Below are 15,310 nucleotides of genomic sequence, written 5' to 3' on the forward strand. Positions count from 1 at the left end.
TATAGGGAATAGGGCTCTGGTCAACAGTAGTGTATTATATAGGGAATAGGGCTCTGGTCAACAGTAGTACACTATATAGGGAATAGAGCTCTGTTCAACAGTAGTGCACTATATAGGGAATAGGGCTCTGGTCAACAGTAATGTATTATATAGGGAATAGGGCTCTGGTCAACAGTAATGTATTATATAGGGAATAGCGCTCTGGTCAACAGTAGTGTATTATATAGGGAATAGGGCTCTGGTCAACAGTAGTGCACTATATAGGGAATAGGGCTCTGGTCAACAGTAGTACACTATATAGGGAATAGGGCTCTGGTCAACAGTAGTGTATTATATAGGGAATAGGGCTCTGGTCAACAGTAGTGCACTATATAGGGAATAGGGCTCTGGTCAACAGTAGTGCACTATATAGGGAATAGGGCTCTGGTCAACAGTAGTGCACTATATAGGGAATAGGGCTCTGGTCAACAGTAGTGTATTATATAGGGAATAGGGCTCTGGTCAACAGTAGTGCATTATATAGGGAATAGGGCTCTGGTCAACAGTAGTGTATTATATAGGGAATAGGGCTCTGGTCAACAGTAGTGTATTATATAGGGAATAGGGCTCTGGTCAACAGTAGTGCATTATAAAGGGAATAGGGCTCTGGTCAACAGTAGTGTATTATATAGGGAATAGGGCTCTGGTCAACAGTAGTGTATTATATAGGGAATAGGGCTCTGGTCAACAGTAGTACACTATATAGGGAATAGGGCTCTGGTCAACAGTAGTGCACTATATAGGGAATAGGGCTCTGGTCAACAGTAGTACACTATATAGGGAATAGGGCTCTGGTCAACAGTAGTACACTATATAAGGAATAGGGCTTTCTGTTGTCAGTTGTTTGTTCTCACAGCAACCTTGTTACTATGTCTTTAAGGGACAATACTTTTCTTCTTTTCTATCTATCTCTCCAACACTCCCACGCCTTGTTGATGTATCTGGACAATGTACACTCTTCTCTCTCTCTGTCTCTTCTCTCTCTCTGTCTCTTCTCTCTCCGTCTGTCTCTTCTCTCTCTCTGTCTCTTCTCTCTCTCTGTCTCTTCTCTCTCTGTCTGTCTCTTCTCTCTCTCTGTCTGTCTCTTCTCTCTCTCTGTCTCTTCTCTCTCCGTCTGTCTCTTCTCTCTCTCTGTCTGTCTCTTCTCTCTCTCTGTCTGTCTCTTCTCTCTCCGTCTGTCTCTTCTCTCTCTCTGTCTGTCTCTTCTCTCTCTCTCTGTCTCTTCTCTCTGTCCATCTATCTCTCCAACACTCCCACACCTTGTTTGATGTATCTGTACATTCATTCTTCTCTCTCTCCGTCTATCACTTCTCTCTGTCTGTCTCTTCTCTCTCTCTGTCTGTCTCTTCTCTCTCTCCTCTCTCCCCGTCTGTCTCTTCTCTCTCTCCGTATGTCTTTTCTCTCTGTCTTTTCTCTCTCTCCGTCTGTGTCTTCTCTCTCTTTCTTCTCTCTCTCCGTCTGCCTCTTCTCTCTCTCTCTTCTCTCTTCGTCTGTCTCTTCTCTCTTTCGTCTGTCTCTTCTCTCTTTCGTCTGTCTCTTCTCTCTGTCCGTCTCTTCTCTCTTTCGTCTGTCTCTTCTCTCTGTCCGTCTCTTCTCTCTGTCCATCTGTCTCTTCTCTCTTCTCTCTCTGTCTCTCTTCTCTCTCAACGTCTGTCTTCTCTCCCTTCTCTGTGATTGTGTGATTACTGTTTGGTTGTGATAAATGCTAGTTCCTCTCAGCCAGCCAAGATGAATGCACATCCATCCATTCATCCCTCTCTTTTCAGTCAGAGAAGAAAGGATGTGTATTTAAAACAGGATTGTGTTTGCTGATTTTTAAAGATGACAACAACGTCTAGCTACAGCTGTTTGCAGAGTGACTGAGTGGACTGACAGTAGATAGATAACGTTTATCTGAAGCCTTGATTCTCTCCTGCTGGGGAGAGAGAGAGAGAGAGAGAGAGAGAGAGAGAGAGAGAGAGAGCGAGAGAGAGAGAGAGAGAGAGAGAGAGAGAGAGAGAGAGAGAGAGAGAGAGAGAGAGAGAGAGAGAGAGAGATTTTATTCTACCAGACCAAAGAAAGGGAGCCCAGTTAAATGAATAAAGTTTCCAAGCTTTTAGCTGTTCAAAGCAGATTGACATTTATTGTCATGAATCTTGTCCTGGAGGCAGAACTGAGCGATATCCACTAGATTAGCCAGCTGCAAAGTCAAAATTGGCTATGTTGTAAAAACTAATTTAAACAAAAATGTGATTTTTGTTCTTAGTTTAGGTTTAGCAGTGTGGTTAAGATTGTTAGATTTAAAATCTGATTTTATGACTTTGTGGCTGTGCTAGCTAGTGACCACTCTGCAGAGCTGCCTCCAGAACAAGATTCATGACAAAAAACCGCTAACCTGCCTGTTTAAAGGGCTTTTTTACAATGTGCTGCTGGCTTGACTCTGCGCCATTCAACGTGATGAGCTGAAAGACAACCCTCCCCAAGAATAGCTTTTCTCAGTTTCTTCACTTTGATTGACAGAGTTTGGTCACTTTACAACAGATGGTATTTGGTATTTCACACTGAAAGGAGCACTTAACTGAATTGGATCTTTTATTTCAAGACACTTCGCTCAAGTCTCTATCAGAAAAAAAGATTTGTACTCCCAAGTTCCATAAAATATCTTCTCTGATGAGTGTAAATGCCAGTGACACCAGGGGTCATATAGCCTTCATGCTGTATAAACAGTGTTGATATCCATCTCCAGATAAATGATTGGAGGTGGAACATATTCAGAGAACCTATGTGTTCTTCATTTGATGCTGCTGAGGGGAGGACAGCTCATAGTAATGGCTGGAATGGAATGAAACACATGGAAACCATTCCACTTATTCCGCTCCAGTCATTACCACGAGCCCGTCCTCCCTAATTCATGTGCCACCAGCATCCTGTGGTGTTCTTCTACTGTATGTACACTGAGTGGACAAAACATTAGGAACATGCTCTTTCCATGACATAGACTGACCAGGGGAATCCAGGTGAAAGCTATGATCCCTTATTGATATCACTTGTTAAATCTACTTCAATCAGTGTAGTTGAAGGGGAGGAGACAGGTTAAAGAAGGATTTTTAATCCTTCAGACAGTTGAGACATGGATTGTGTGTGTGTGCCATTCAGAGGGTGAATGGGCAAGACAAAAGATTTAAGTGCCTTTGAACAGGGTATGGTAGTAGGTGCCAGGCGCACCGGTTTGTGTCAAGAACTACAATGCTGCTGGGTTTTTCATTCTCAACAGTTTCCCGTGTGTATCAAGAATGGTCCACCACCCAAAGGACATCCAGCCAATTTGACAAAACTGTTGGAAGCATCAGAGTCCACATGGGCCAACATGTGGAATGCTTTCAACACCTTGTAGAGTCCATGTCCCAACGTATTTAGGCTGTTCTGAGGGCAAAAGGGGGAGGTGCAACTCAATATTAGGAGGATGTCCTTAATGTTTTGTACACTCAGTGTATAATCATAGCATTGTTCTATGAAGTAAGTGCCTCTGGGTAACTGATACAGTTGAACCTAATTATCTTCAGCAGAGTACAGAATGTCTGCTGCTGTAGGGAAAGTACACTTCAACAACTCCACGGTGTCAGAGTACAGAATGTCTGCTGCTGTAGGTAAAGTACACTTCAACAACTCCACAGTGTACAGAGTATCTCTCCCCTCCACAAGAGTACAGAGTATCTCTCCACTCCACAGAGTACAGAGTATCTCTCCCCTCCACACGAGTACAGAGTATCTCTCCACTCCACAGAGTACAGAGTATCTCTCCCCTCCACACGAGTACAGAGTATCTCTCCACTCCACAAGAGTACAGAGTATCTCTCCACTCCACAGTGTACAGAGTATCTCTCCACTCCACAGAGTACAGAGTATCTCTCCCCTCCACACGAGTACAGAGTATCTCTCCCCTCCACAAGAGTACAGCGTATCTCTCCACTCCACAGAGTACAGAGTATCTCTCCACTCCACAGTGTAAAGGGTATCTCTCCACTCCACAAGAGTACAGAGTATCTCTCCACTCCACAGAGTACAGAGTATCTCTCCCCTCCACACGAGTACAGAGTATCTCTCCCCTCCACACGAGTACAGAGTATCTCTCCACTCCACAGAGTACAGAGTATCTCTCCACTCCACAAGAGTACAGAGTATCTCTCCCCTCCACAAGAGTACAGAGTATCTCTCCCCTCCACAAGAGTACAGAGTATCTCTCCACTCCACAAGAGTACAGAGTATCTCTCCACTCCACACGAGTACAGAGTATCTCTCCACTCCACAGAGTACAGAGTATCTCTCCACTCCACAAGAGTACAGAGTATCTCTCCACTCCACACGAGTACAGAGTATCTCTCCAGAGCAGGTCACTTTGAGATGTTCCAGGATCATAATTAAGTGGGATATAATACCTTCCCCAGACAGGGCTGATTCCCCAGACAGGGCTGATTCCCCAGACAGGGCTGATTCCCCAGACAGTGCTGATTCCCCAGACAGGGCTGATTCCCCAGACAGGGCTGATTCCCCAGACAGGGCTGATTCCCCAGACAGGGCTGATTTCCCAGACAGGGCTGATTTCCCAGACAGGGCTGATTCCCCAGACAGGGCTGATTCCCCAGACAGGGCTGATTTCCCAGACAGGGCTGATTTCCCAGACAGGGCTGATTCCCCAGACAGGGCTGATTTCCCAGACAGGGCTGATTCCCCAGACAGGGCTGATTTCCCAGACAGGGCTGATTTCTCAGACAGGGCTGATTTCCCAGACACAGACTAAGCCTAACTATTTCAATGTAAATAAGTGTTACTCAGTGAAACCTGAACTGGATGGGAGACTGGGATATTTCAAATGATCCCCCAAATGTCGGGTTCTCAGTCTGCTCACATTAACTTCAATGTTGTGGAAACGTTGAGAGAACATTAAGACATCTCCCATGCTGCTCTTCAACCCAGGGGAGATGGAATACAAACAAAAGGAGCACTGCATTTCCCTGCTGTGACTCAGTGAGATGACAGATATCTGTTCTGTATGACCGTACCTCTCCCCCCCCCCCCCCCCCCCCCCCGCTGTGTGTTGGCAGAATGCCTGCACTGTGTGCCAGACCAGAGTGCCAGGTCTGCCTGGGCAGAAGGGTGAGAAGGGAACCCATGGAGCGACGGGAGTGCAAGGCATGGTGGGAGAAAAGGTGAGTGTCTGATTATCTTTACTGTGTGTGTGTGTGTGTGTGTGTGTGTGTGTGTGTGTGTGTGTGTGTGTGTGTGTGTGTGTGTGTGTGTGTGCCTGCCTAGAAGGGTGAGAATGGAACCCTTGGGGACAGGTTGTGTGGGTGGGGGTTTGTGTGTGTGTCTTTCTCTGTGCATGTGTTCTTGCGTGCATTGATTTGCGTGTGTGTGTCCATCCTAAACAGGGGGATCCAGGAGTGCGAGGACCTCTCGGTAATCCAGGAAAAGAAGGTCCAAAGGTAGGAAACAACGTGCCATCCTGATTATAATGGCTGTGTTCTAAATGGCAGCCTATTCCCTATTATAATGGATGTGTTCTAAATGGCAGCCTATTCCCTATTATAATGGATGTGTTCTAAATGGCAGCCTATTCCCTATTATAATGGATGTGTTCTAAATGGCAGCATATTCCCTATTATAATGTGTGTGTTCTAAATGGCAGCCTATTCCCTATTATAATGTGTGTGTTCTAAATGGCAGCCTATTCCCTACATAGTGCACTATAATGCTCTGGTGAAAAGTAATGCCCTGTGTAAAGGATTAGGAGGTCATTTGGGACACAGACAATGTATATAGAATTACTTTCCACCTTACAAATACTCCATTCACTCCATGCATTGCAAATCTCAGCATGCCAAAGTGAATTAGAGAAGATAATAGCTGTAATAGTATTAAGACTGGTGCATAACATCGCTGGGGACTACACTTCTTCTTCAGGTTATTATTCAACATGGTTCTATTGATTTTCAGTTGAATTGTTTTCATAATACTTCCTACGGATAAATACCCTCTTCATAATGCATTATAAGGGCATTTATAATGCCTTATAAACTATGCATAATATGCTATAATGTACGACATAGGCTCTCATAGTTGTTCATGTTTCTTTTCATCAGAGAGATTTAGGAAGATTCAGACATTTACAGTGTTAGTCCAACTCATTCGTATCATCAGAGCTGCTGGCTGCAGACGTGGTTGCCATGGATACACAGCAGTGTCCTGTATTAGTACAATTACCCAAGTAGTCGCTTCTAATTGGCTCTATTAGAAACAAGAAGTCCAAGTGACATGTATGACCACCCGTCATGCCACTGGTTTGAGACTATTAGAAGGTTTGGAGAGAACATACTGTATATTATGGTGGTAGATATTTGTTGTTTCACAAGCAAACACATTAAGAAAAGGTTTATACAGAATCAAACCTGATTTGGCCATTTTTTGACTATTCACTGATGATGTTACTGTTTACTCATTCACTGATGATGTTGTTACTGTTTACTCATTCACTGATGATGTTGTTACTGTTTACTCATTCACTGATGTTGTTGTTACTGTTTACTCATTCACTGATGATGTTGTTACTGTTTACTCATTCACTGATGATGTTGTTACTGTTTACTCATTCACTGATGTTGTTGTTACTGTTTACTCATTCACTGATGTTGTTACTGTTTACTCATTCACTGATGTTGTTGTTACTGTTTACTCATTCACTGATGTTGTTACTGTTTACTCATTCACTGATGGTGTTGTTACTGTTTACTCATTCACTGATGATGTTGTTACTGTTTACTCATTCACTGATGTTGTTGTTACTGTTTACTCATTCACTGATGTTGTTAATGTTTACTCATTCACTGATGTTGTTACTGTTTACTCATTCACTGATGTTGTTGTTACTGTTTACTCATTCACTGATGTTGTTACTGTTTACTCATTCACTGATGTTGTTACTGTTTACTCATTCACTGATGTTGTTGTTACTGTTTACTCATTCACTGATGTTGTTACTGTTTACTCATTCACTGATGATGTTACTGTTTACTCATTCACTGATGGTGTTGTTACTGTTTACTCATTCACTGATGTTGTTGTTACTGTTTACTCATTCACTGATGTTGTTGTTACTGTTTACTCATTCACTGATGTTGTTACTGTTTACTCATTCACTGATGATGTTACTGTTTACTCATTCACTGATGGTGTTGTTACTGTTTACTCATTCACTGATGTTGTTGTTACTGTTTACTCATTCACTGATGTTGTTGTTACTGTTTACTCATTCACTGATGTTGTTACTGTTTACTCATTCACTGATGTTGTTACTGTTTACTCATTCACTGATGTTGTTGTTACTGTTTACTCATTTACTGATGATGTTACTGTTTACTCATTCACTGATGATGTTACTGTTTACTCATTCACTGATGTTGTTGTTACTGTTTACTCATTTACTGATGATGTTACTGTTTACTCATTCACTGATGATGTTACTGTTTTCTCATTCACTGATGTTGTTGTTACTGTTTACTCATTCACTGATGTTGTTAATGTTTACTCATTCACTGATGTTGTTACTGTTTACTCATTCACTGATGGTGTTGTTACTGTTTACTCATTCACTGATGATGTTACTGTTTACTCATTCACTGATGTTGTTACTGTTTACTCATTCACTGATGTTGTTACTGTTTACTCATTCACTGATGTTGTTACTGTTTACTCATTCACTGATGTTGTTACTGTTTACTCATTCACTGATGTTGTTGTTACTGTTTACTCATTCACTGATGATGTTGTTACTGTTTACTCATTCACTGATGATGTTGTTACTGTTTACTCATTCACTGATGTTGTTGTTACTGTTTACTCATTCACTGATGATGTTACTGTTTACTCATTCACTGATGTTGTTGTTACTGTTTACTCATTCACTGATGTTGTTACTGTTTACTCATTCACTGATGTTGTTGTTACTGTTTACTCATTCACTGATGTTGTTGTTACTGTTTACTCATTCACTGATGTTGTTACTGTTTACTCATTCACTGATGTTGTTACTGTTTACTCATTCATTGATGTTGTTACTGTTTACTCATTCACTGATGTTGTTGTTACTGTTTACTCATTCACTGATGTTGTTACTGTTTACTCATTCACTGATGTTGTTACTGTTTACTCATTCATTGATGTTGTTACTGTTTACTCATTCACTGATGTTGTTGTTACTGTTTACTCATTTACTGATGTTGTTACTGTTTACTCATTCACTGATGTTGTTACTGTTTACTCATTCACTGATGTTGTTACTGTTTACTCATTCACTGATGTTGTTACTGTTTACTCATTCACTGATGTTGTTACTGTTCTAGGGGATGAAAGGAGAGAGAGGATTCCCTGGGCCTAGTGGAGACAAAGGAGACGAGGTGGGTTTCAGACCTGTCCTGGGGCCAATACATGAATCATATACTTTAACATGCTTGAGTGTGCTTGAAAGTACACTACATCAAATCAAATCAAATCTGGAACCGGTGCACCTGGCACCAACGATCATACCACGCTCAAAGTCGCTTAGGTCACTAGTTTTACCCTTTGTAACGTTCAGTCAATCAGTAACTGAATGCCTCAATGTCTCAATGCCTGCTTTATATAGCAAGCCACGGCCAAGTGACTCATCTTGCCCCATGTACAACAGAATCAATGGAATAGTCCCGAAAATGCAAATGAGGTTAACTCTCATCTTGTCCTTCTTGTAAACCTACCAGTTAGCCTATCATACACTAACTATTACACAGGAAGTGACAATGATTGCTCTCTGGTGTTTCTTGTCTTTCTCAGGGCTCTCCTGGAGTTCCAGGCATTCTGGGTGCAACAGGCCGTACTGGAGCCCCTGTAAGCAAAACAAATCATCAATCGCATGAAATCATCTTCCTCTTCATCCCTAGTTGTAATGCATGTGTAGTACTGTGTTGCTCATACAAGAACAATCCCTGAGAACACAATACTCATTGTTTGGTCCCTATTTTCTCTCATCCACTTTCTATATTTAGTTTGTGACCCAGTTAATTGATGTACTTTGTTTCTATATTTAGTTTCTGACCCAGTTAATTGATGTACTTTGTTTCTATATTTAGTTTGTGACCCAGTTAATTGATGTACTTTGTTTCTATTTGCAGGGTGTCATTGGCAGACCTGGGCCAATGGGTCAGCCGGGAACAAAGGGAGAGCGGGTAAGAAAGAGACGTTGTGTGTACACGCACTGTATGAATATACAGTCGCTAGTGAAGACTACGCACACTTGCATGGTCTTCATACTTTGCTACCTTAAAATTAAATCTACAAAGGGATTCAATTAGATTTTTTCCTATGGAGCTACACAACCTACTCCAAAGTGAAATAAAAATGAGAGATAATTTTACAAATTACTTAGAAACACAAAATGATGATGAATTGATTGCGTATGTTTTCACTTTTACTTAGTGGAAGCACCTTTGGCAGCCATTAAAGCTGGGAATCATTCTGAATAAGATTCTACCAAGCTTGCACAACTCTTAGGACAACATGCACTCAGTGGCCAGTTTATTAGGTACCGGGTCAGACCCCCCTTTGCCTCCTGAACAAACTGAATTCTTTGGGGTATGGAAACATTGCTCAATTGGTATCAAGGGACCTAACATGTGCCAGGAAAACATTCCCCACACAATTGCACCACCGTCACCAGATTGTACCATTGATACCAGGCAGAATGGGGCCATGGACTCATGCTGCTTATGTCAAATCCTAACTCTGCCATCAGCATGATGCAACAGCAACTGCTGCAAAAGCCCATCTGTGAAAAAGACAGACAAGTTGTGCGTTCCGAGATGCCGTTCTGCACACCACTGTTGTACTGCACCAATATTTACCTGTTTGTAGCCCTCTTGTTAGCTTGCACGATTATTGCCGTTCTCCTTCAGCCTCTCTCATCAACAAGCTGTTTTCGCCCATGGGACTGCCGCTGACTGGATGGTTTTTGTTTGTCGCACCATTGTCAGTAAACCCTAGACACTGTCGTGCGTGAAAAGGCCAGGATGCCGGACGTTTCTGAGATAATGGAACCAGCTCGCCTGCCACCGACGATCATACCACGCTCAAAGTCACTTAGGTCTCTGGTTTTGCCCATTGTAACATTCAATTGAACAGTAAATGAATGCCTTAAGGCTTGTCTGTCTGCTTTACACAGTGAGCCACGGCCACATGACTGTCTGTAGGAGTGAACCATTTTCGTGAACGGGGTGGTGTACCTAATAAACTGGCCACCTGGTGTATATCCATTGTTTTTGTTAAAATTCCTCAAGCTCAGTAAATTTGGTTTGGAATCATTGATGGACAGCAATATTCAAACCTTGTCTTTAATTTTTCAATCAGATTGAAGTCAGGACAGAGACTAGACCACTCAGGAACACTAAACACCTCTTGGAAAGCCATTCTGTTGGCATCATTTTGTGTGTGTGCAAGTGTCCCACAGAAAAATGTAACTCTATCCCAGGGTTAGGTATTCAGAAGACAGGGTTTCCTCTACCTTTTTACCTGGGCTTTGCTCCTTTCATATTTCTTTAGATCCTGACAGCCTCCCAGGCCACTACAATACTGGACAATACAAAGGAATCGAAACCATTGCATTCACTCAACATTACTGGCCCGTGTGGTAAAGGAAGCCTGTGTTAAAAAAATCCACTCCAAATGATTGATTCTGTTTGCAACAATACCATTAAGTAATACTGCAAGACAACACAGCAAAGACATTACGTTTTTGGCCTAAAATAAAAACTACAGGTTTGGGTCAAATCCAATACAACATAACACAAAGTAAACCCTCTGTATTTTCAAGTATTGTGGTTGGCAGCATCATGTTATGGGTATGCTTGTCATCGCCAGGGACTGGGGAGTTTGTCAGGATCAAGCAATGGAATTATATTGTCCTAAGAGTTGTGGAAAGTTGGTAGAATCTTATTCAAAATGATTCACAGCTGTAACAGCAGCCAAAAGGTGCTTCCACCAAATATTAACTTTGGGGTGTGAAGACATACACAATCAAGACATCTTTGTTTTTTGTTTTCTTTATTAATTAGAAATCTTTTATATACATTTCTTTCACTTTGAAGATGTGGAGTAGGTTGTGTAGACCTGTAGCAAAAAAAATCTAATGAAATCAATGTTTTTATTTCATTTTAAGGGGGCAAAATGTGAAGACTGTGCCATTGGTGTACAGACTTTCACTAGGCACTGTACTGTACATGTCTACTTTATGTTCTAAATATAGGCAGTTAGTACATACAGGGTCATGTTTTATTCAGGCATGTGGCCTGACATGCCAAGAGCTGTTCTGATAGTCTAAGATGGAAACAATGCCTTACGTCTTATTTACTGCTATCTCAAAGAGCATCAATAATGGGTTATTGTAGTACTCAAGGATTAATGTTATTTTCTTAAAAAGCACATAATACCTTATGGATTTCTCTTCAGTTTTGTTATTGAAAGAATGCCATAGGCCTAGTGTTGTCGGTGGATTGGGGTGGCGTGCTGTGTGCCAGTTAAGTAGCCTTGCAAGAGGCTTGTGCAAGCCAGAACAGCTCACAGGATCTCCTGTTTCTGTAGCGTGAGGCAGGTTGATGTACAACTACACCCCTTGTACAGAACACTGGTTTATCGCAGGGCCTTACCCCCAATCTATCTCAAATTCAACAGAGCTAGTATGTCCCTCTTCTCAAATACTGTACCTCTGCAATAGACTTGTATTATCAGTCATGCCATGTCCCAAAGATTAGGATTGTCACTGTGCCTAATGTGTGGGTAAATATGGGTAAAGAGGTATTCTTAGATTATTGGGATCTAAAACTGAAGAAATATGTTCCCCAGTGACTGACTGGAAAGCATTATCCCTCTCATGGTTTGTTCTGTGTGTGTGTGTATGTGTGTGTGTGTGTGTGTGTGTGTGTGTGTGTGTGTGTGTGTGTGTGTGTGTGTGTGTGTGTGTGTGTGTGTGTGTGTGTCCTACAGGGCAGTGAAGGCTCCCCTGGAAGGCCAGGACTACCGGGCCCCCCAGTAAGTTATCCAAACCATCACTGAGATCTCTGTGTGTGTGTGTGTGTGTGTGTATACAGACAGTGTGTGCGTGTACAGAGAGTGTGTGTGTTGTTGAGTCATTGGTGAGATGTGTCAACAGTTTTCATGTCTATGAATGATGACACCAGTTCAAGGTACCTTAGCCAATTACTAGCGTCCTTTTGAATGGCTGGTCACACAACACAGCATTTAAAAGGACAGTGAGATTGGCTTATTGCTTTGAAGGACACCATGCTTTCTTCTGTCTACTTGAGAGAATGTTTTTCCTGTTCTTTCTTCCTTCCTGGAAATCAAATCAAATACAATTTCATATACACATACACATATTTTGCAGATGTTATTGTGGGTGTAGCGAAATGCTTGTGTTCCTAGCACCAACAGTGCAGTAGTGTCTAACAGTGCAGTAGTATCTAACAGTGCAGTAGTATCTAACAGTGCAGTAGTATCTAACAGTGCAGTAGTGTCTAACAGTGCAGTAGTGTCTAACAGTGCAGTAGTATCTAACAGTGCAGTAGTATCTAACAGTGCAGTAGTATCTAACAGTGCAGTAGTGTCTAACAGTGCAGTAGTGTATAACAGTGCAGTAGTATCTAACAGTGCAGTAGTATCTAACAGTGCAGTAGTATCTAACAGTGCAGTAGTATCTAACAGTGCAGTAGTGTATAACAGTGCAGTAGTGTATAACAGTGCAGTAGTATCTAACAGTGCAGTAGTGTATAACAGTGCAGTAGTGTATAACAGTGCAGTAGTATCTAACAGTGCAGTAGTGTCTAACAGCGCAGTAGTGTATAACAGTGCAGTAGTGTCTAACAGTTCAGTAGTGTATAACAGTGCAGTAGTATATAACAGTGCAGTAGTATCTAACAGTGCAGTAGTGTTTAACAGTGCAGTAGTGTTTAACAGTGCAGTAGTGTTTAACAGTGCAGTAGTATCTAACAGTGCAGTAGTGTATAACAGTGCAGTATTATCTAACAGTGCAGTAGTGTATAACAGTGCAGTAGTGTCTAACAGTGCAGTAGTATCTAACAGTGCAGTAGTGTCTAACAGTTCAGTAGTGTATAACAGTGCAGTAGTATCTAACAGTGCAGTAGTGTTTAACAGTGCAGTAGTGTTTAACAGTGCAGTAGTGTCTAACAGTGCAGTAGTATCTAACAGTGCAGTATTACCTAACAGTGCAGTAGTGTATAACAGTGCAGTAGTGTCTAACAGTGCAGTAGTATCTAACAGTGCAGTAGTATCTAACAGTGCAGTAGCATCTAACAGTGCAGTAGTATCTAACAGTGCAGTAGTATCTAACAGTGCAGTAGTATCTAACAGTGCAGTAGAGTATAACAGTGCAGTAGTGTCTAACAGTGCAGTAGTGTATAACAGTGCAGTAGTGTCTTACAGTGCAGTAGTATCTAACAGTGCAGTAGAGTATAACAGTGCAGTAGTGTCTAACAGTGCAGTAGTATCTAACAGTGCAGTAGTGTATAACAGTGCAGTAGTGTCTAACAGTGCAGTAGTATCTAACAGTGCAGTAGTGTATAACAGTGCAGTAGTGTATAACAGTGCAGTAGTATCTAACAGTGCAGTAGTATCTAACAGTGCAGTAGCATCTAACAGTGCAGTAGTATCTAACAGTGCAGTAGTGTATAACAGTGCAGTAGTGTATAACAGTGCAGTAGTGTCTAACAGTGCAGTAGTATCTAACAGTGCAGTAGTGTATAACAGTGCAGTAGTGTCTAACAGTTCAGTAGTGTATAACAGTTCAGTAGTATCTAACAGTGCAGTAGTGTCTAACAGTGCAGTAGTATCTAACAGTGCAGTAGTGTATAACAGTGCAGTAGTATCTAACAGTGCAGTAGTATCTAACAGTGCAGTAGTGTCTAACAGTGCAATAGTATATAACAGTGCAGTAGTGTCTAACAGTGCAGTAGTGTTTAACAGTGCAGTAGTGTTTAACAGTGCAGTAGTGTCTAACAGCGCAGTAGTATCTAACAGTGCAGTAGTGTCTAACAGTGCAGTAGTATCTAACAGTGCAGTAGTATCTAACAGTGCAGTAGTATCTAACAGTGCAGTAGTGTCTAACAGTGCAGTAGTGTCTAACAGTGCAGTAGTGTCTAACAGTGCAGTAGTGTATAACAGTGCAGTAGTATCTAACAGTGCAGTAGTATCTAACAGTGCAGTAGAGTATAACAGTGCAGTAGTGTCTAACAGTGCAGTAGTGTCTAACAGTGCAGTAGTATCTAACAGTGCAGTAGTGTATAACAGTGCAGTAGTATCTAACAGTGCAGTAGTGTCTAACAGTGCAGTAGTGTATAACAGTGCAGTAGTATCTAACAGTGCAGTAGTGTCTAAAAATGATTCACAAAATACACACAAAACTAAAATTAAAAGAATGGAATTAACAAATATATTCATTTTAGATTGAGCAATATCGGAGTGGCATTGACTAAAATACAGTAGAATAGAGTACAGTATATACATATGAAATGAGTAAAGCAGTATGTAAACATTATTAAAGTGACTAGTGTTCCATCATTACAGTGGCCAGTGATTCCATGTCTATGTACCTGTATATACGGCAGCAGGGTTGAGTAACCGGGTGGTAGCCGACTAGTGATGGCTATTTAACAGTCTGATGGCTTTGAGATAGAAGCTGTTTTTCAGTCTCTCGGTCCCAGCTTTGATGCACCTGTACTGACCTCTCCTTCTGGATGATAGTGGGGGGAACAGGCAGTGGCTCAGGTGGTTGATGTTCTGATGATCTTTTTGGCCTGTAATATCGGGTGCTGTAGGTGTCCTGGAGGGCAGGTAGAAATGTTATTGAGTCACCATGGTCATGTTACTTCTGGGGACACTGGAGCAAAACCAAAAGGAGTGTTTCTTATTGGACACGTACAAAGATAGTACTTCCTGTTTCACTCCGTTATTGAAGGTTTTCTTCCATTTTGTGTCTACTTAATACTTCCCTGTTTCACTCTGTTATGGAGGGTTTTCTTCCATTTTGTTCCTACTTAATACTTCCCTGTTTCACTCTGTTATGGAGGGTTTTCTTTCATTTTGTTCCTACTTAATACTTCCCTGTTTCACTCTGTTATGGAGGGTTTTCTTCCATTTTGTTCCTACTTAATACTTCCCTGTTTCACTCTGTTATGGAGGGTTTTCTTCCATGTTGTAC

General features: G+C 41.6%; 1 protein-coding gene across 4 annotated transcripts in view; it reads left to right on the forward strand.

Annotated features, from left to right (window-relative positions):
- LOC115193526 (collagen alpha-1(XIX) chain) overlaps positions 1 to 15,310 on the forward strand; it is a 258,296-nt gene that overhangs the window by 192,674 nt on the left and 50,312 nt on the right. For all 4 annotated transcript variants that reach the window (XM_029752231.1, XM_029752233.1, XM_029752234.1 and 1 more), the window contains 6 exons: positions 5,121 to 5,225; positions 5,448 to 5,501; positions 8,415 to 8,468; positions 8,881 to 8,934; positions 9,219 to 9,272; positions 12,082 to 12,126. In XM_029752231.1, the coding sequence (XP_029608091.1) occupies positions 5,121 to 5,225; positions 5,448 to 5,501; positions 8,415 to 8,468; positions 8,881 to 8,934; positions 9,219 to 9,272; positions 12,082 to 12,126 (366 nt within the window). The remainder of the gene's footprint in view (positions 1 to 5,120; positions 5,226 to 5,447; positions 5,502 to 8,414; positions 8,469 to 8,880; positions 8,935 to 9,218; positions 9,273 to 12,081; positions 12,127 to 15,310) is intronic.

Source organism: Salmo trutta, chromosome 5 (genome assembly GCF_901001165.1).
Source record: "Salmo trutta chromosome 5, fSalTru1.1, whole genome shotgun sequence".
NCBI classification, from domain to species: Eukaryota; Metazoa; Chordata; class Actinopteri; order Salmoniformes; family Salmonidae; genus Salmo; species Salmo trutta.